This window comes from Triturus cristatus, chromosome 3_1 (genome assembly GCF_964204655.1).
Source record: "Triturus cristatus chromosome 3_1, aTriCri1.1, whole genome shotgun sequence".
In the NCBI taxonomy this organism is placed as follows: Eukaryota; Metazoa; Chordata; class Amphibia; order Caudata; family Salamandridae; genus Triturus; species Triturus cristatus.
The window spans coordinates 207,893,219-207,913,792 of record NC_140583.1 but is presented as its reverse complement, the minus strand read 5'-3'; the positions used below and the strand labels follow the sequence as shown (position 1 = coordinate 207,913,792).

At 44.5% G+C, this 20,574-nt stretch overlaps 1 protein-coding gene across 1 annotated transcript in view; it reads left to right on the top strand.

Moving 5' to 3' along the window:
* Positions 1 to 20,574, top strand: part of LOC146859935 (carbonic anhydrase 12-like) — a 309,381-nt gene that overhangs the window by 209,720 nt on the left and 79,087 nt on the right. The window contains exons 4-5 of the mRNA XM_085643677.1: positions 6,767 to 6,909; positions 16,121 to 16,216. Of these exons, the coding sequence (XP_085499803.1) occupies positions 6,767 to 6,909; positions 16,121 to 16,216 (239 nt within the window). The remainder of the gene's footprint in view (positions 1 to 6,766; positions 6,910 to 16,120; positions 16,217 to 20,574) is intronic.

The following is a 20,574-nucleotide window of genomic DNA, read 5'->3' as shown; positions in this document are numbered from 1 at the left end:
TTTTTTGAAAAATCGAGGCCGCAGATGCAAGCCCAAATGGCATCCTCACAAACATGTAGGCCCCAAACGGCGAGGAAAATGCTGTAAGTGGTCTCGAATCCTGGTGTAACTCGACCTGGTGGTAGGCCATGGACAAATCAATGACTGAAAAGAAACATCCTTTGCCCATAGTGCACAGCATCTCGTTTATATTAGGTAGGGGAAACCTCTCTACCCAGATGTTATCGTTGAGGCTGCGTAAGTCCACACAAACCCTGATACCCTTGCCATCAGCTTTCGAAGCTAGAACCAGAGGGGCCAACCATTCCGACGACTCAATAGGTTGAATTACGCCCAAATCGCACAATTTATCCAGCTCATTTTTTAGGACTTCCCTCAGACGCAACGGCACAGGGCGCGCTTTCTGAACAACAGGTTTGGCACCTTTCTTCACTTTTATTCTATGTTGAAAATCCTTTAGTTTTCCTAACCTCTCCGTAAACAAGTCAGGAAAAGCTTCTTGTAGGGACTTGTTTTTGTTGTTGATGGGGATGTCAACTAAGATGACCTGGTCCTTGTTGTTGGGGTCTAAGATAATACCCAGTACCTTCTGGTGTTGCCACCCCAGAAGGTTCGCACCCCTTTCAACCACATACACTTTGCCCACCATAGATCTACCCTTAAATTCGATGTGGCTACTCAACATGCCCACAAGGGGAATAGGGTCTCTGGTGTACCCCTCCGGGGATATGTCGGGAGTGCTAAGCAAACTCTTACTACACCCCAGCACCTTCTCAAAATCTGTCACATTTATTAACGTAAAAGGTGAGCACGAATCCGCATACATCTCAATGGCCTTACTGTCTATGTGTATGATGCATTTGGGATGGTTAGGCTTACTAGTCTCTTGACTATCCTTAACTTGGAAAATGAATCTTGCCTGAGTTTCCCCAACAGGATTGCCCAAACTAGAGGTTTTACCTATCCCGTCCCTACACACTCTGGCCAAGTGTCCTCTTCTATTACATGTTTTACATAGAACACCTCGTGCCGAACAAAAAGGACTGTTAGCTAAGTGGTTATTGCTTCCACACCTGAAACATTTCAAATTCTGACCCTCTTTTCTGATGGGGGTATTTTTTACGCTTTCCCTAAGGCCAACTTTGCCTACCTCCCCTTCAAATCCTTCACATTGAATGGGCGCCACTACGTCCTCTTTTACTTTCATCTCCCTTACACACTTAGCAGTATGCTCAATAGATTGAGCAATGGAAATGGCATCCTTTAAAGAAGGGTTTTTTGCAAGTAACTTTTCTTGCACCCTCCCTCTGTTCGTACACCTTACCAGTTGATCCCTGATCAACGAATCGTTAAGGTCACCAAAATCACACAATTGCGTAAGCCCTCTTAAGGCTGCTATGTAATTATTTATAGATTCGCCCTTTCCTTGCACTCTGCTAAAAAATTTATGGCGTTCAAGCACCACATTGACCTTGTCACCAAAATGAAGCTCCAACTTCATCAAGGTGATGTCGTACACATTCGCGTCATCCTCCTCATCCAACCCTGGCTCTGGAAGAGTCTCATAGACTTTGCGTCCATGAACCCCCAAATTATGTAAAAGTATATGCTGTTTACGCAACGGAGAAAACCTCTCCCCCCCCCATGGCAATCAAATAGGATTCAAACAGTTTAGTCCAATCCTTCCAATGGATTTCCGGATCGTCACAGTCATTAAGAAAAGATGGTGGTTGACTCATCCCCGGAGTACCCATTATGTGCTACAGGAAATAAAGGCTGGGGTACTAAGCAATTCCACAGAGGGTGTTCACACTCACCAGTCACAGTGCAGAAGGGGGAAAGGAAAACTACACAATAAACTCACCCTGAGACAGTGACAAGCCCTGGGACCTAGGACCCTACCCCAAACTAGACCCTAAAGAGAGGAACCGCGACACACGGCACCTGAGAAGCCGGGCATAAAACCCCAGGAGGAGAGACAGTTCCCTCAACGCCAGAACACCACTGTAAAGTTATCAAAGGATGCGCAGACAAAAGTTATCTTCCTCCTTTAGAAACCAGCATGTACTGGAACTTGCTCCGGAATACTGATAGGGGGCACGCAACATGTGTGTGCCTCACAGCGCAGGAAACATGGCACATCGCACATTATCATCTTGCCACAACATAGGAAAATGATGACAAGGCACGCACAGTGTGTGCGTATCACAGCGTAGAAAATACCAGGAAGGCACGAACATGTGTGCCTGTCACAGTGAAGACGCAGCTTTTGCCGTAACAAAGATCTTACTTGAGAAGCGACGCTGGCTCTCTGTAGGCTGATACCGGCAGAACACTACAGCCAGGGAAACCCCAAACCCGCTCTCCTTCAACCCGCTCACCGCAGGCTGGACGCTCAAGCCACACAGAGCGCGCGGCGGACCTGACAGGAAGAAGCTGGCTGGCTGTAGAGGCTGAAAACAAGCTCCGTACAAGAATGCCTTTAGCCGGATCACTGACTACTGGTGCGCCGGCTGCTCCAAGGAAGAGGCGTGTCACAACAACGTTTCCTGACTCCGCTGACAGGGGAAAGCCAGCTGGTTGCACACGTGACTCCGCAGCCGAACAGCACCCGGAAGCTGCGCTCTCCTCAGGAACCCTCCACACGCCGCTGGTCCTCCGATACAGGTGGAGAAAGAAGGAGTTCTGAGTGAATGTGAAGTGGCCGGCACGCCAACAGAAGTCGACACTTCTTCACCAGCACACTAGGAACCTCCTCCCTGGCCGGATACACCACCATTAAGACGACAGACGCTCCGTGAAAAGGCTGCAGTAAACCCCACGATAGGGGTGAACAAGAACACAGGTTTCCCAACCATGCGCAGGAGAGTCCAAAGAAAGGGGTAATGACCGGCTGCCCCCTCCGCAGATCCGTCGCCAGTGTTACAATGACGAAAGAGTCATCAGGCATGAGGTAAAGACAACTCTGTTTATTCCAGTCATCCGCTCTCCTCGCACTAGAACCTTAGGTTGTCAACATTCTACTGTCACCTCTCCAGTCGGCCATACCAACATAGGCCTGAGGAGAGGGGTGGTGGACCATACCATAGAACTTAAGATATAGATTACAACAATATTTATATGTGTATATATCTATATATATGTGTATATATCTATATATATGTGTATATGTATGTATAAAGTCTTATTTATTTTGTAGGAGTGGAGGAAACCACTCCCAACTTTTTTTTAATTACCTTTTGCACCCCATACCCTTAACAGAAAAATATCCTTACCATCCTATACCCCCTACCAGCCCCTAAAACCTAAAATTACCCTTCCCACTCTATATCCCTACCGAAATCAAAACCCTAAACTTACTACTGCCACCCTATACCTCTACCCGCCCCTAAACCCAAAAGTTACACTTAACACATTATAGTACTACCCACCTAGTACTATAGTAGTACCCACCTCAAACCATAAAAATACCCTTACTATCCTTTACCACTACCCACCACAAACCCTAAATGATATATACACTTACCTTAACTATACTTACCTTGCGTGGTAAAGGTACATACATGGTAAAGGCATGCTTGCTAAAGGTATTTGCGTTGCGTCTATCCCATTCGAGGGCTAACATGGCAATCGCTGGGGCCATTGGGTGGACGGATTTGCATTGTATTATTTACTTGTTATAAATGTGTTTCCCATTTGCTTATCTCAATGCTCTTCGCCAACCTGTAGCTCACATGCGATGGTATGTGTAACTCAGAAAAGAATATAGAGTTGAACCAAAATGAGAGCAGTGCTGCAGCGTTACTCGGCTGTCACCGCGTAGACTCCCAGTGAGGAGCCCCATTTAGATTTATTTTTTCATCACAGGAAGAGAGCTGAGCTGCACAGTATAGACCAGACACCAAAGTGCCAATCTCTTCATTTCGATGGGGTACTCACTGCCACTTACACGCTGACACCAGGGTTCGAATGTTGTAATTCCATCCTTAAACAGATTGTGCCAGCAGGAAAGGGAACCCACACTGGATCCCGTGCTCGGCTTGAAGCTGCCCTACATAGACGATTGATTCACTGTTAGCGTATTGGAGATCTGTGTAGGGGTTAGATTGACCCTGCTGACGTTGACAGTAAATGGTGTAGTGGACCAGTTTTTTAACCTGTGGTCCAGGGAACATTGGGGGACCACAACACTTACTGTGGGTGGGTCCGCGACTGCTTTCAAAATAAAATGTTAACAGAATAATAAAGTGTATATAAATTTAAAAAAACAAAATGTTAAATTCAGAATTTTAAAATGTTCAGTAAATGTGAAGGAATTTGAAATTGGAGGGTAAAAATTAAGTTGGTATCCTCACATTGATTCATGGGAGCAGTGCAAGTGCATCAAGCTGGATATAGTAGGGGCAATGGTTGGCCTAGATGGAATTTTAAAAAAGCTACATCTTCCCACAGAATGTATTTATTTTATTTTTTTGGGGTGTGGGGGCTTTTGTGAATTAAACAAAATATTTCATCAATTGTGTTTTTGGTTGATGATTGCTTGTCTATGTATATTGTTTTGTGGTTCAAATCCTGGAAATTGCTCAGGCTAATTGATCCAGGTCCCTGGATTACAACGACTCAACAGGGTTCCCAGATTCCAATAATGATCAAGTGGGGTCCCCAGATTCCAGTTATGATTAAGTCCACAGAAGTCAAAAAATTAAGAGCCACTGGTCTAGTCCAAGAATGCCTGCAGTGTGGATTTCAACAGACTCTTACAATTGTGAGGCTGGAGGGGAATTTAGTCCATGTCCAGGACGGTGAAAACTGCATTCCTGAAGCGACTGGAGAGAAACACTGTTGTACTTGACACTGCGGAGCAGGTCCCTCCATTAGGGAGGGAATTGGGTGAAAGTGAGAACATCTGTATCCATTTCTTGTAGCCGACAGAAGCTGAGTTTGAGCCAATCCTACAAAAGCCTGATCAGTAATTGACATAGCACCTAACAGCTTTTTAAGGCAGTGTGTCCTGGCTAACTCCATCCTTCCATTGACCGACAGGAGGGTAGTTGGGCAAGAGAGCAGGTGGGTGAGAGGAACTTTGGGTGATCTTGGAAAATGTTTGAGAGATTATGGTGAATAATTACTTCTTTTTGTTCAGTAGTTAATATCCCAGTTTTTGTTGTAAATACTACATTAATATAAGCCAATGTAATAGTACTAAATTCGTCAATCTTTAAAGGATGAAAAGTAGAGTGGACCCTGTATCTGTTGGCATAGCAGGGCTCAGATCATCCAGTCCAACGTTCATATACATTTTGTTGCAACTTGAATGTTAACTTAAAATTGTAAAAAATACGGATCCTAACACACTTGGCAACAAAATGTATATGGACATTGGACTGGAGGCACTCCATCTTTTATGAAAATTGACCTTGGTGAATGATAATTTAGTTTTACCCCCCTCTAATGGCATGAAAGTACAGAATACGGGCAGAGGTTGTAGGGAAATGTGTGATGCTGGTGCTTTCCTCAGCCACCCACTTCTTTATTCTTTGACCTTGTTTAGAGGTAGAGGAAATACTTTATTTAAGAGGATGTGGTCTCAGCCAGACCCGTTGGGCTCAAAATAAGGGCCTTATTTCCCATTTTCTTTAACCAGGAAGAATGGCATCAGGGTATGTCATTGGTTTATATTTTGCGATCAAGCTCATCCACCCAACCCCCCACACCCTCTGTGTGCTGCAACGACCAATCCGGGTGCGAGCCAGGGGCCTACGGTTAGTAATGGTGGCTCCTGCTGCACAGGACTTCAATGCCCCAATGATGAGGATCATGTTATCCAAACCCATCCCATGCTTGGGTGTACCATGGGGGCCTTGCACAGTCTACTCGGGTACAAGCCTGAGAGGCTTTTAGCTGAGTCATATTTCTCATTGGTACCTAGCTTTCAGATTTCGAAAAGTCACCCCTAGCAAAAGGAGTACGGATGGCAGGACCCTGATAACCGATCTCATACCTCGTCCACTATCCTCGGCACTGCCTGAGCTAGAAGCAATTCAGCACTCCTTTTTATGATCTACTGCATTCTCTAAGGTTTAGGTTTAGCTTTTAACACTGCTTTAACTGCCTCGCCACACTATTGTTTTCCTCATTATAGGCATACATGGAGGGGCAGTTCGTAAGAGAGCTTTATCCATTGGTCCGTTAAACTGTCATTCACATTTTGCTTCTGCCCACCACAGCACAACAGCACGGGCCAATGGGTCAGCCCACTTTATCCATAGGCTCCCTTCACTTTGAGCTCCTGCACAGTCTGTACACATTGTTCACACCCACCCAAAAATTCTTCTTTCACTTCAGCAGGTTCAAAGTGCGTTCTTTAAAAAAAAAAAACATATATATTTGAAATGACGGATGTTTAATTTGCCTCCACTCCTTTATAAAGTTTGTTATAATGAGTTAAAGAGAGACTGTAACATTGCAGCTAAGGGATTTGAGTGCTTGGTTAGATGACGATTTACCCTTGTCTCCTTCATAAAAAAAATAACCATAACCTTCATGGCACAACTGAAAGGCTGCGACATAAATGTGTTTTTAAATGGAAAATTTGTATTGCAAGCATAAGCCGATCATGTTTAAGTGAAAGACCTATATATATATTTTTTTCTGGGTTACTTTGTGGTATGTACTTGCAATAAAAAAAAATGAATTAGCCATCATACCACCATACCAAAGCCACAATTGTGCTTGTTATCTTGTGTGCCTTTCTACATCCTTGCAGTAACAATGAGCCTGCCCCCGACCATGTACATCAGTAGTCTTCCCTTCCGGTACACAGCGGCCCAGCTGCACCTGCACTGGGGGAACAGGCACCGGCCTGAAGGCTCTGAACACAGCATCAACGGGAAGCGCTATGCAGCAGAGGTACGTTTTCGTAGGGTTTTGGGAGGTGTAGGAATACAGTGTTGGTTACAGCCGCTTCATCATCTGCTTGACGTATAATCCCAATTTGTGAAGAAGTCTCAGCTTTTTGGTGTCAATTCCCACACGAGCCAATCGCTGCTAGTCCGCCAGTGAACCCTCAAGTCATTGGCCGCACCCATCATTGACACTAATTTAAAAATGTCCAGACTGTGCGTAAGTTCCACAAGTGTCCATTTGTCCTCGGTAGTCCTGCTGTTGGCAAATAATTTCCACATGCTTTTAGAACATTACATCTGAGCCAGCACTGTCATCACATGCAGTAGGTCTAAATCCGCATTACTGTATAAAACCGCCACACATGCTGCTGTTCCTCCCAGGACACCAAAGAGGGTGTCACCTTCTGGGACTGGATTGTATATAATTCAGCCAAAAAGTTGTAGGATCTCTAATTTCAATGAAGTGTGCTGTGGCAAAGGTGGGGGTCACTATATAATATGTAATGTATCGAAGGCCAATAATGCTGCACCTACTAAAGCAACTGGCCAGTGTATTGTAAGGTAGTATATATTTGCTGTTCTTAGTTCCATGAATTCTAACTTGCCATGGTAAGAATGAGTGGAGTTTATATTAATGTTATACTTGCCTTATATTATCGTGAAAGGTGTAATCTTATTGTATGGCAATATTTTCAGCCTTGATATCAGTGGGAGATGGTAATTTGAGCAGGCGGTGGGGTGGGCAGCCTACACATGTGCACATACATACATACTCACACTCACCCATCTACATACATACTCACTCACCCAATACATTCGCAAGCTCGCACACATACTCCCACCATTCACAAGCACATACTCACTCACACACCCAGTCACAGCCCAAACTAATATACATACCGTCATACATACAGGCGCGTGCAAAACGCACACAAAAAAAATAAAGGAAAACTTACCAGCTGCTGCACTGATCTTGGCTACTGGGAAGGAAGCCTCCAAGTTACTATAGGATTTACCTTTGGTGAGCCAGTAAGAGGAGGTGGCAGCCTCAACGTGGCACAGTGTGGGATGGAGTCAGTGACACTGTTGACCCTGCCCAACTTTTTGTCTAGGCGTTACTGATGGACAATCGGCCTGGACACTTCAGGGTTTAAAACCAAAGCACCCAGGTCCGAGTCGATCAGTAACGTGCCCCCTTGTCATGAGGAAGAGGACCTCCAAGCACTTTGCCAGGCTTAGGTCACGTCCACAGAACTGTGTAAATGCTCATCCCTGCAAACTTCAGCTCGGGCAACCAGACGCTTGTGCATGTAGCTATTGTACAGCACCTGACTGCTTGACCTGAACGTGAAGAGTAACTGGCTGTCCACCTGACAGACGCTCTTCATGTTTGCAAAAAAATGTGGGGACCAGAACCCTTCGCTTTCAAAGATGGGCATGTCTGCTTCGTATATTGACATGCAACCAGTGACAGACCTAAAATTGTGACAACCGCTTTTTAGGGTGGGGTTTTACAGTTTCAAGTAATTATTGTGTGGTGAGCATTGAAGGGCAGTAATTAGTGTAATTGTGCTGATTTGTGTGTTTGAAAGATGTTTTGTTGGAGTGATTCACTTCTAGATTGTTGTAAGTATAGTTGATTTTGCAGAAAGCACACAAGGCGGAGCAGGTGGAGTAGGACTGTGCAGAAATAAAGAGACTGAAGGGCCCACAAAAGGATCAGTGCCAAATAAAACAAGCATTGGCATAGCGAATAGGTCTCGCCTTTGGGACCTTATGTATTTAGCCAGAACTTTTGGCTATGTTGTAGAGCATTGTGGCTGCTGTGCATTATGTTGAAAAGTTATATCTTCCCTTGCGCCTAGATAAATATGTTAATTAGGTGTTCAATTGCAACAAACCATTTGCCTTCAAAAATCAGTGGGATTGTCCTAAATGAATAAAGGAATTTAGGCAGAATTATCATTTTCACAACATTAGAACGCCCAACCAAGGAGAGATGAAGGTTGTGTAGTCTATCAAGATCTTTCTTACTTTTAGCCATTATAGGTTCAATATTTTGATCCACAATCTTATCCAGATCTGCTGAAATGCTAATCCCCAAGTACACAGCAGATTTAACTACCCGTACATCATCGCAGACCACCTGACTATTCTTAATAATCTGTGTTTTAGGCTCATTTAACGCATAGCCTGAGATCCGACCAAATATCGCAGCCTCCCTTTCTACTTCCAGGATAGCACTAATAGGAGAAGGAGTCATTATCGCGGCATCGTCCGCATAGAACAGGGTTTTAAAAACTTGGCCCTGAACCCTAATCGGAAGGATCTGATCATTTACTTCCAGCTTGCGGATCAACGGGTCCATATATACCGCAAATAACAAAGGTGAACATGGGCACTCTTGTCGAGTACCCCGTTTAATCTGCACTGCCGAGGTATACCCTCCGTTGATTCTAAGCCGAGCTGTAGGGGATTGATAAAGTGCCTGAATCGCCTTGATGAACCCCTCCCCAATACCACACCAAGTTAAAGCTGTCCAGAGAAAGTTCCAGGAGACCCGATCGAATGCTTTTTCTGCATCCAGAAACATAACCGCCATGAGGTCTCCTGAGACTTCCATGGCATCAAATAGGGTGATAACCTTGCGGACGTGCTGTGCGGTACCCCTCCCTGGAATAAAACCATGTTGGATAGGACTAACCAATTGCCCTATAATCTTGCACAACCTAAGAGCCATTGCCTCAGAAAAGATCTTGGCATCCGAGTTCATAAGGGTGATAGGTCTATATGACCCTGGTTCCAAAGGTGATTTACCTTTTTTTGGAATCACAACAATGTCGGCGCCTGTCCAAGAATCTGGCACAGTTTCCTAGCTGGGCCTGTAAAATTGTATCAACCAGGTCAAGACGTATTACAGCGTATTACAGCTTGGAATGTTTTATAAAATTCAATGGGAATCTGGTCAGGCCCCGCAGGCCCCGCAGCCTTGCCTGAAGGGAGACTGTTAAGTGCCGCGGAAAATATAGTTTGGCATAAAACTGTCTAAATACCTCCCTAACCCCCTCGGCGTCAACGACTGTACCTCCTTAACCATCTGATAATGCTTTAATTTTTCCCAAAGCCGATCTCTGTCTTGTGCGGACCGCGAGAATATGTCCCACGCACTCGCTCAATTCATGGCATTGCTCCCTTTTGGTTAAGTAGGTCGCAGCTGCCTTAATAGCAAAGCCCTCATTCACCTCTGCTTTAGTACACAACATTTATAAGAGCCGGATCGGGGAGGTGCCGGACCGAATTGCCAAAATCAGTTGTTCCTCTGCCTCCGAGACTGCTTGAACCAACTTATTAAATCTAATCTCCTCTTGGTTTTGTCTATGCAGACTATAACTTAATGTCTCACCACGAATGCCAGCCTTACAAGCGTCCCAGATTACTCCTGAGGAAGTACTACCGCGATTAATCTCCCAGAAAGTTAGTATCCAGTTCTTCATATGCTTAAGATAACCATCGTCCTTGAGCAGCCTTCTTTCAAAAGTCCATGTTCGCACCCGCCTATCCCCGCCTGTCAGTTTTAATATTATAACAAGCGGGTTATGATCAGAGATCATGCAAGGGAACTTCTCTATCTGACTTTTTGACAATAGAGAGTTTGATATGAAGAAATAGTCCAATCTGACACACACCTTATGTGGAGCGGAATAATAGGTAATTCCATCGTCTAGTGGATTCAACTGTGCCCATGCATCGATTAATGAGTTATGATGTGCCAGATTAAGTATCGCTCGACATGTTTTTTTTTTCAGGCGTCCATAGCGCTGCCCATACTCCATGCCCAGACCCCCAACCCAGTTTATGTTAAAATCACCACCCATGATGATCGGCTCGGGCCAGGAAGCCAATTCTGAGTCTAAGAATTCAAACCCATCCGGATCATCCTCTGTAGATCCGTATACCGACCCTATAGTAACTACTTGGTCGTTTATTATACATTCCACCAAGACCCATCTACCCCATTGATCTTCCTTCTTTCTTTTGACCTTAACATCCCTTCTTTTCGACAAAATAGCCACCCCTCTGGTCTTAGTCCCCTGTTTCGAGTGTGCAAGCAAGAAAAAACCCAGCTGTTCCATTAAATAACCCCTTGTCCTTTCTACATGTGTCTCCTGGAGACAAACAAAATCCAACCGCATTAATCCCAGAGCGGCCGCAACACGCTGTCTTTTCAGATGGTCATTCAGCCTGCATAAGTTGAGAGAAGCAATCCTTATACTCATTAAAATACGTTGTATACCTGTCCCATCCAGATAACCAGTATGTTGCTACGTAATTTCCTCATCTCTTGTGAAAAATGTTTCATTCTTTTGCTGATACACCTCATATGACTGCTCAACCATCTCAGACTTGGTGCTGTGCTATACCGTGTGAGCCCCCATCCCACCCCCAGTTAAAACTACCCCCCAGATCCCCCCACCCCCCATACAGGCAATTAGGTCACTCATGACCTATGTGTGACAGCTTAGACTGCAGCAGTCGCAACCCCCCCTCCTCCCAAAGCTTCCACCCTTTGTATCCCTTAATACCACCTATTCCTAGGGGAGATCCCCTCTATTTGGAACAAATCTACTGAGAAGACAAAAAAACAAAAACACCCCCCCCCCTATCCTCCCTTCTGCTCCTTTAATTCTGCCAGGTACTGTTGGGCCTTGATTTCAGAAAAAAACATTCTAACATGCCCCTTAACAATGATCTTGAGCCTTGCCGGATACAACAGATAGGCCTCATGTCCTAAGCTTTGGAGGGGCGCAATCTTCTCCACCTTCTTTCTACAGTAGCATGGCAGAAGTCCGGACGAGCAAAAAAGGTATCCCCGTCATACGTACGTCTAGCCTCTGGTTTTGCCTTCTCCATAATCTCCTGCCTAAAGAGAAAATTACCGACATAGACAAGGATTGCCCGAGGTCTTGCAGGCTGAGATGCTCCATAAGATTTTTTTTTTTTGAGTCAATGGGAAGCGGTGTGCTCTCTGGACTTCACTCTCCCACTCCCAGGACGTCAACTCAGGAACAGCCCCCTTAAACAGATTCATAACAAATGACCTGACATCCTGCCCTTTGACCCCTTCCGGAACCCCCAAAAGTCTTATGTTATTTCGTCTCTGACGATTCTCAAAATCCTCCAATTTCCATTGGACATCCTCTGCCATTTTCTCCTGTGCCACCTTGAATGAGTGCCATCTACTGACATTGTCTTCCAGCCTTCCCGTTCTTTATTCAACATGAGCGTCCCTGTCTGCCATCTCATCATACAATTTATTCATTTTTCTCATAGAGCTCTGGATTTTCTTTGCTGCCTGCTTAGCTCTCCGGCTCTCTGATCTGCCTTCGCTCTCCATTTGCTTCAGGGTAATGTACAAAAGATCAAGTAAACTGGCTTGAGGCGGGCTACTTAGATTGTCCTAGACCAGCTGTGAGTCATCTACCGTACCCTCCTGGTAAAGATGCGAGGTCGCAGAGTAGTCCCAGCGAAGTTTCCTGTTCGCCCCAGCATCTAATGGACTGAGAGGGGGTTTTGATTTTGACTTTATCCTTCTTTTCTGCTGAAAGCACCCATGAGTCGCAGGTGTCTTCTGGACTGACGAACTTACTGCCGAGTCCGAATCAGAGCTGCTAACCAAACTTCCCTCGCTTGATAACAGGGAGTCCGTTTCGTCGTTGAGAGAGAAAAAACATTCCCCATCCGGGGTACCAGGAACCCCTCTATCTTGTATTAACGCGTGAGCCTGTCCCGTGGCCCCCACATCGCCAGACACAGCAGAAACCACAGGGGGGTGTTTTTCAAGTCTAGTCAGCTTGTTGCTCAGTAAACTCTCTGCCCCCCCCCAGCAGCCCCTCCGTGGGGCCTGCAGCTTGATTGAGTTTAGCACCACTACTACCATTCACCCTGCTTTCAGTCAAAATCATGCCTCCACCGGGAGACTTGCCTTTTTCCATGCTCTGTATGTCCAGAACATCGGCTATTGGCCCCACAGAGACAACGCTCAAACTGCCTTGCATCTCGCCGGGAAATGCCTGCAGCACTGTTTCCGCTTGTTGCCCAGCAACCGCTCTTCCAGCGTCCTCCGACGGTGCAGCTCCAGTCTCGATCACTGCCGTCTCCGCTGCCTTCGTGGAAAAGGATTCCTGCAAGGTAGGCTGCCGTAGTACAAGTTCCTTGGGGTCCTTAGATTTACCCCCATCTATGCCAACCTTTACTGCTGGTGACTTGCGGATAGCTCCGTTGAGATCTTTCCTGCCGCTGGTCACCGTGGATCCACCGCCGCCATTGCCTCGCGGGTTGTCGGGCTTTTTGGTGATGCCTCTCCGCTGCTGTGTTGTGCCGCGCAGGATAGGGGCCAAAGCTGCCAAGTCTTTCAGTGACTCCTTGCCGCTACTATTCTCCTGCTGCTCCTTCTGGAAATTAGCGTCTTTCAGTTGCTTGGGCCCGCTAGGTGCCATGCTGACCTTGCCTCTAAGCCGCTGCAACCACCGAGGAAGCCGATCAGGCCGATAGTACTCCAAAGTTGCCATAATCCGAGGCACCCACCAGAGTGAACAAAAATCATGAATCCATGCCGCTATTCGGTGATTTGTTAAGTAAAGGATCTCCAGCATTCTTTATAGGATAATCGGGATTTGGGGAGATGGAGGGAGAACTGCGACCTCTCGCTGCAATCAGTCAGCGGCCATCTTGCCTTCCGACAGACCCAGAGAGAGAGATTTAGAGAGAGGGAGAGATTTAGAGAGAGGGAGAGATTTAGAGAGAGGGAGAGATTTAGAGAGAGGGAGAGATTTAGAGAGAGGGAGAGATTTAGAGAGAGGGAGAGATTTAGAGAGAGGGAGAGATTTAGAGAGAGGGAGAGATTTAGAGAGAGATTGAGAGATTTAGAGAGAGATTGAGAGATTTAGAGAGAGATTGAGAGATTTAGAGAGAGATTGAGAGATTTAGAGAGAGAGAGTTAGAGAGAGAGAGGGATTTAGAGACATTCAGAGAGATTTAGAGATAGAGATTTAGAGAGAGAGATTTAGAGAGAGATTGAGAGAGATTTAGAGAGAGATTAAGAAAGATTTAAAGAGAGAGAGAGAGAGAGATTTAGAGAGAGAGAGAGATTTAGAGAGGGAGTCATTTTCAGGGAGAGCTTTGGCGAGGGTACCCCCTTCTTTGGAAGCAGTTTCTGATGGTTACTGACCCCCCACTGAACCCCCTGCTCCCCGTCACGCGAGCGCAGGCAGGCAGGGCGGCGGAACAGGCAGGAAACTGCACTCTTCTAAGCGGCCATTTTCCATATCTCTGGCCAGCAGCAGGAAAAAGTTTTACCAAGATGGCATGTGTGGCTGTTGCACTGCTGCCGGAAAGAGGCGAGATCCTGAGTCTGATGGGCCCTAAGAGGTGCTCGGCAGTGGGTCCTGGGTCTGGTGAACACTCATTGAGAAAGCCGATAGGCTTGGCTTGTGTATAGCGTGCTCACGTGGTAGTACACTACGCATTAATACATGAAAAGAACACGCACAAGAGCACAAACACTATAAGAGCAACACGCATACAAATCCCCACACACGGAGCAAGACTGCGACACGTACTCGCGCACATACAGGTACACATGCAGGCATTAGATACCCGTGCACACACCGAACCCCAGATATCCAGATCCTGGGATGGTCAAAGACTAACGGGCATAAAGCTTCCCATGGACTAAACAGAGGACTTCCCTCTTGAGCACATACACACAATAACATCACACACACGTTAGTCAGCAGGCATACACATGCTTTTATTTATTGACATAAATAAATCAACAAATCTGCCTTTCTAGTAGATTTTTTTCCCATCGAAATGTAGATGCCCCTAATCAGCATTTAGGAATGGACTTGGAGGTCCAAATGTTCAAGCTGTAGTGGTCACGAACAGGTCCAAACACATGCTGACATTTAATAGAGCATCCCGGTTCAATGAGGCGTTTCAGGGAGTATAGGGGGAGGAGGTTTGGGAGACAGAGCGAAAAGTGAGAAGAGGAGGTACTAAAATAAAGAATCCCGTTTTAGTGAAGCTTAGATTACAATGGGCAGGAATGTGAAAATGAGAGAATCTTAGTTTTTGAGAAAATCCGTATTAGTGCTGTCCAGATAAGGACAGTAAACAAATATTCTGCAAATTAAACTAGATTTGTGCTGAAAATAGGGTAGGAAGTAAATATATGTGTATCATTGACACCGAGGTGCTAAGGAAAAACAAGCGTGATCGCGAAAGTGAAAGTACCGCGCTGGGTTAATTAGTAACCCGATTCTGGAATGCAGGTAATGGGAACAGATGGCGCTGTGTGGCAGGCTGCGCGTAACCGCAAGCCTTAGGCCGTGGGTGGCTACAATTCGAGGCAAGGTGGGACAGGCACCCGCCTGTGGCCAATTGCGTGCTGTCTTTCTTAGAAAGACGCATGCAAAGGCCAATAGCATGGGAGACCCCAAAAAAACACACACACGAGCTTGTGGTCCCACGTTGAAGCCCTTACAAAAAGTGTCGCAGAGCAGCGCATGTGCGCTGGCGCAGGCGAAACCTAAAAAATGGGGGAATCGGTTTTGTATGCATTGAGCCTTAATGATTTGGGGGTTGCGAGGAGAAGAGTCAATTAAGAACAACTCTCCCAGTGTGGAAGAAAGTGTTATTTTGCTGTTCAATGCAGAGCAGAAATCAGTGTTAAATGTTGACTTAGATGTACAGATGAGCGATGTGATACGTCTCTCATTACGCTTTGGATGTATAATTTGTATTTGCATGTGATAACTAGACGAAGAGTCCTGGTTCACTGGTCCAAAAATGGGGGATGGAGAGTCTATGGAGGTGGCAGGTATCTGAAGCAGTGGTAAGTTCTTAAGTTGAAGAATATCTTTTGACATGCTGGACTGTTCTGACCGCCTGTTCACAGGACCGGAAATATGAAGAAAATTATAATAGAGAAAGATCTGATTAGAAGGAGGCACAAAATAAAAAGGATGTTCCACGTGGAAGTGGGTGTGGAGAAGGATCGTCTTCTCCCACTAATGCCAGCAGCTGGTCCCCACAGTGGGGTTTGAAAGAGGATCTTTTTTATAGGGCTGTCTATTTGAATGCATTTTTTAAAATATACAAATAACAAATACTTTACTTCACAACAGTGAAAATACTGCCTTTTCTCTCTGCAGCTGCATATTGTACATTACAACTCTGATAAGTATCCCAATGTAGCTACTGCAATGGATAAAGCGGATGGCCTTGCTGTTCTGGGAATTCTAATCGAAGTAAGTTATAGTCGTTCACATGTTTCATTTCTCGAATACTAGACCAATTTGCTCACAAACAACCCAGTGAAATGCAATAACTGCTTGGAATTTGTTTCTCTTTCTCGGATTGGCTTCATATTTTAGGGATCTTATGGACCGTTTTCTTAGTGTAGTATCAAGATAGCTGTACAGGCACTTCTTTATTCTCAGTTCTCTTTCGGGGCCACTGTAGAGGCAGCACTCGTCCATCTTGTGATGGTGGCCAATGGCATTGGAACAATTTTCAGAGCAGAGATGCTGCTAACACTGTTGCATCACTGAAGTCTTAGCGAAAGCGAATTAAACTATCGTCACACAAAGAACAAGTGTAGCAAATGAGCCGCCCCCATTTGGCAAGAGAGTGATAAGTGTGTTGTATATAGCCGGTGAGTCATTTTGGAGCACATTTTCACTAGAATGTGACCAAAGCATTGTCTGGAAGCCACTGTCATTTACAGAGAGCATATTTTACATTGAAATGGCCCCCTAAAATGACCCCTAAAGTTGCATCGGACAAGAAGTTTTAGCTATAAACCTATATGTCGCACAAACACTATGTGTAAAGCGGGTTTCAGTACTATTTATAATTTTTATGTATCACAGTGAAGTGTCCAGATGTGATGGATCCTATTAAAAACTATCATCCCACCAAACTCTAGATCCATGAAAAAAATCAATGTGCATCATTTGTGCTTTGATATATTTACACAGTTCAATTTCGAGTATTTAAATCACAAGTTCACATTACAAAAGTAAACACCGGTCTCCATGTCAAAAGAATACGCATCAATTTGTCAGAAGACATTACCTGACATTTGACCCAAGTCTTTAAATGTACAACAAATGTGAGCAAACTAAATCAAATTGTAAATGCCTCTTTATAGCTCATTCACCTCCTGAATTCCAGGATGGTTATTTTGGGGGTACCTCCCCGCAGCCCTGCTTCCAGTGCCTATGTTGAAAATCGCTGCTGGTGGTGTATGTGATTTTGTAAGAAGCAAGGGCGGAGTTCTTTCTGGCAGCTTCCCAGCTAAATTTCCTGAAACATGAAACTTGCTACTTTAGAAACTAACCTCAATGTTTACTCAAAACAGCAGTTGGCTGGCTGACTCACTGAGGCAGGCCTTATTAGAAAAGTTGAATGCTGTTCAGAGATAACTGTTAAGAAAGCTTGGATGTAATTGTTTAGGATTCTGAGTAACATTCTACTAGATTCTAGTTAATGATAATAAATTCCCATGAGAACCAGTGCCTGGTCTGACAGCGTAACAGCTAAAATTATGCAAACCCCTAACCACGGGATCAAATCTGCTGGATTATAAACCAGTAATTTAGCCTTAAAGAGCATTCATGAGAATGAGAGTAGAAAGTTTGTCCATTACCTCCTGCATAACAGACCTGTCAAATGCCTCAAACAAAACCCTGCTTTGTTATGGCAATCGGATGTTTCCAACTCTTGCAGTTCTTAGTAAAATCCCTCTTGTTGATGAGGTGCCAAAAACTAGGATTATCTTGAAAGTTAGTAGTGTAGATTGTACTTCTTAAATTTCCTTCTGATCCTTTGTGCCTGATATTACTTTCTCTGGCTCATTTAACTTTGGTTTCATTGTGGACAGTGTCACTCTGAGCCTCACGTGTTTCACTGCTTAGCATTCATTTGGTGCATACATTTTGGCACCGAAAGTTTGACTACCTGCAGTACCGTTTCGGCAACTTTTCCTGAAGCATTGATCTCCTCCCTTTGTAATTTTACTATCTCTATAAAAATTTCTGAGTATTTTGGTGGGGATCCATTTTTTGTGTGCTCCCTCCTACATTCTTGATTATTTCCATCTTTTGGGAATCAATGGCTGACCCTCCATAGCCACTTCTTTAGGCATCGGCTAAGGGGCAGAAGACCCTGTCAGACACTGCGGTATCTGGCTCAGCGGGGCATGCAAAGCTGGACAACTGAAGATACGAGACAAGCTCCTATGTATTTTGAACTCCCTTTGGCTGATCCAGTAGGCCGTATTCATAACTCGCACTTCATTGACAGTTGCTGAAAATGTTTGCAATTACCAACTCTGTACTCTTTCATGCTTTCAAATTTACAGAAACCCCGCATTCTTTTAGTGGGTGGGGAGCCATCCTCATGGTCCTCTTTAGAGGTCTCTATCCCAATTTGGTTGTGTCTAGTCATTTGGGTAGGTTTTACATGTTTGTAAATATCACCAACCAAAGTGATGCTGTCGCCGTATCCACTTTATCATTACCCATTTGTGCCTACCTCCACTTTTATATTTCTCATCTCACTTATCCAAGATGTAGGGAGTACACTAGTGCAGGCCTGCGGAGGAAGTCACACTTGTGTAGACCAATTTACGGTGTATAGTTGGGTCTGTTGCATACCAACAGGTGAGGGCTGTTAAATACAGATCTTAACCTGTAAGGAAAAAGATCACTCTACCCCTATCAACAGCTCTTTAAGATAGCGAATCCTTATGACTGTACTTTAATATTTGCTTTGCGTAACTCCAGCACATTTGCCCTAATGTAGCACTGTAAATTTCCTTTGCCAAAATGACTTGTACTTCCTGGTCAATCCCATTTACTGGATATTGCCCAAATATTGTCTGTAATGCTCCACAGGCTGAGTGGGATTAGGAAACTGTTTGAATGTTCTTACTAATGTTCATATGCAAAAGCTGTATACTGTCCAGCTGGAGTGGTTTAGGTCGATGAAGAAAGCTAATGGCATCGTAGTGATTCTCCAACTTGTATTAAGAATGTTCGGTACCTGGAACTAAATATAATGCTGCAGCGAGGATACTTTGTCAATGGAAAGTGTATTATATTCTCTAATGCATCTTACCCCCTCTGTAGGACAATTGTGACATATGCGGATGGTCTGGCTTTGAATAGTAACTTGTTCCTTTATTCATGAGCATTCATGCGCATTTCCTAATACTCGTCTAGCCCTGGGTAGTGGTTTGGGTATAAGTGGCCTATGAGCTTGTTCTTTTATTCTCAATTCCTCTGGAAAGTGCAAAACGTTAGCAAAGAACTTCTGAAGGTATTAGCACACATTGTGCATCTCCTTTTCCGCAAGACACACCAAGAGAATATGCTTGCACCTAGATCTGTTTTCGAGGCTACCCATCTTGTCTGGTATGTGCTGGATGTCTATGCTTCCAAATGTGATTCATTTATTGTAGTCACATAGTAATTTTCTAATGCATTATTTTTTCTTGTATCCTGCTTCCACTCAGCCTCCTATAAACTTTTGGTATTCATTCCCTAATTGCTTTCCTGGCACCTTGTCTTACTTTGTTAGTGTGTTTTTAAAACTTTTGATCAGATTATTCTTGAGATCTCTCAGAATTGCCACAAATTAGTCCAGATGCTTTCCTTATTTCATGGCTTTTTGCCTTGACTCAAATCCAAGAAGTTACCAGCAATGACCTTGGACCATAGTCCTACTCTACTTCATTATTTAGGTGAAAAACATAAAGGTGAGGCAGCTTTTCACTGGCCAGTGATCTCTTGGGTACAGTATGTAGCCTTTTCCTTCCACTCATGAATTTTAGCACACAGTCTTTACCACGCAGGTACCACTCAGCCAAATATAAATTATAGATTTTTACCTTTCCCATGCATCCTTTACCACACTGTAGTTTACCAAGCAGTTAAGTGGGGGGTTTGTGTGTGTTTTAAATAACCAAATGTTTACATAATTTTAAAAAGAAAATGTTTAGGTGCACGTAGAGGTAAAGGGAGTCAATGGAGATTTAGAGTTTCAAAAGTGGGTAGAGGTAGAGGATAGTGAGGGTGATTTTAGGGTTATGGGGTGGGTAAAGAGATGGTGATGATTTTAGGGTTGATGCGTGGGGACAGGTAAAGGCTGGTAAGGGTGATTTTGAGGGTGGATAGAGGTAAACAAGGTAAGGACAAAATAGGGTTTAAGGAAAAGGAGTCAGTAGCGGGGGTTCCTCTCCCTCCCCCCCAAAAAAGGTGGATGGTTGGAGGAAAAAAAACACAAATTGCTACCACCAAATAAAAAAATTGTGTTGCTAATAACTTTGGTCTCATTTGACGAATCTCCACAAGACTTAACAGAAAGGTGCTACCTTTTGACTAATTTGTGCATGGAAAGTTTTGGGGTGATCCATCAAGCGGAAGCTGAGAAAAAAAGGGGTCTCAAAATACAAAATCACCATGCATTTTCCATAAACTTCTTTAGGTAGAGCTACAGCAAAAGCTGCAGAACGGATTTACACCAAATTTGGCAGGAAACTAGATCTTGGTATGCAGATTGTGCTTTTTTTGATGGGTAAAATGAACACTTTGAAAAGTAA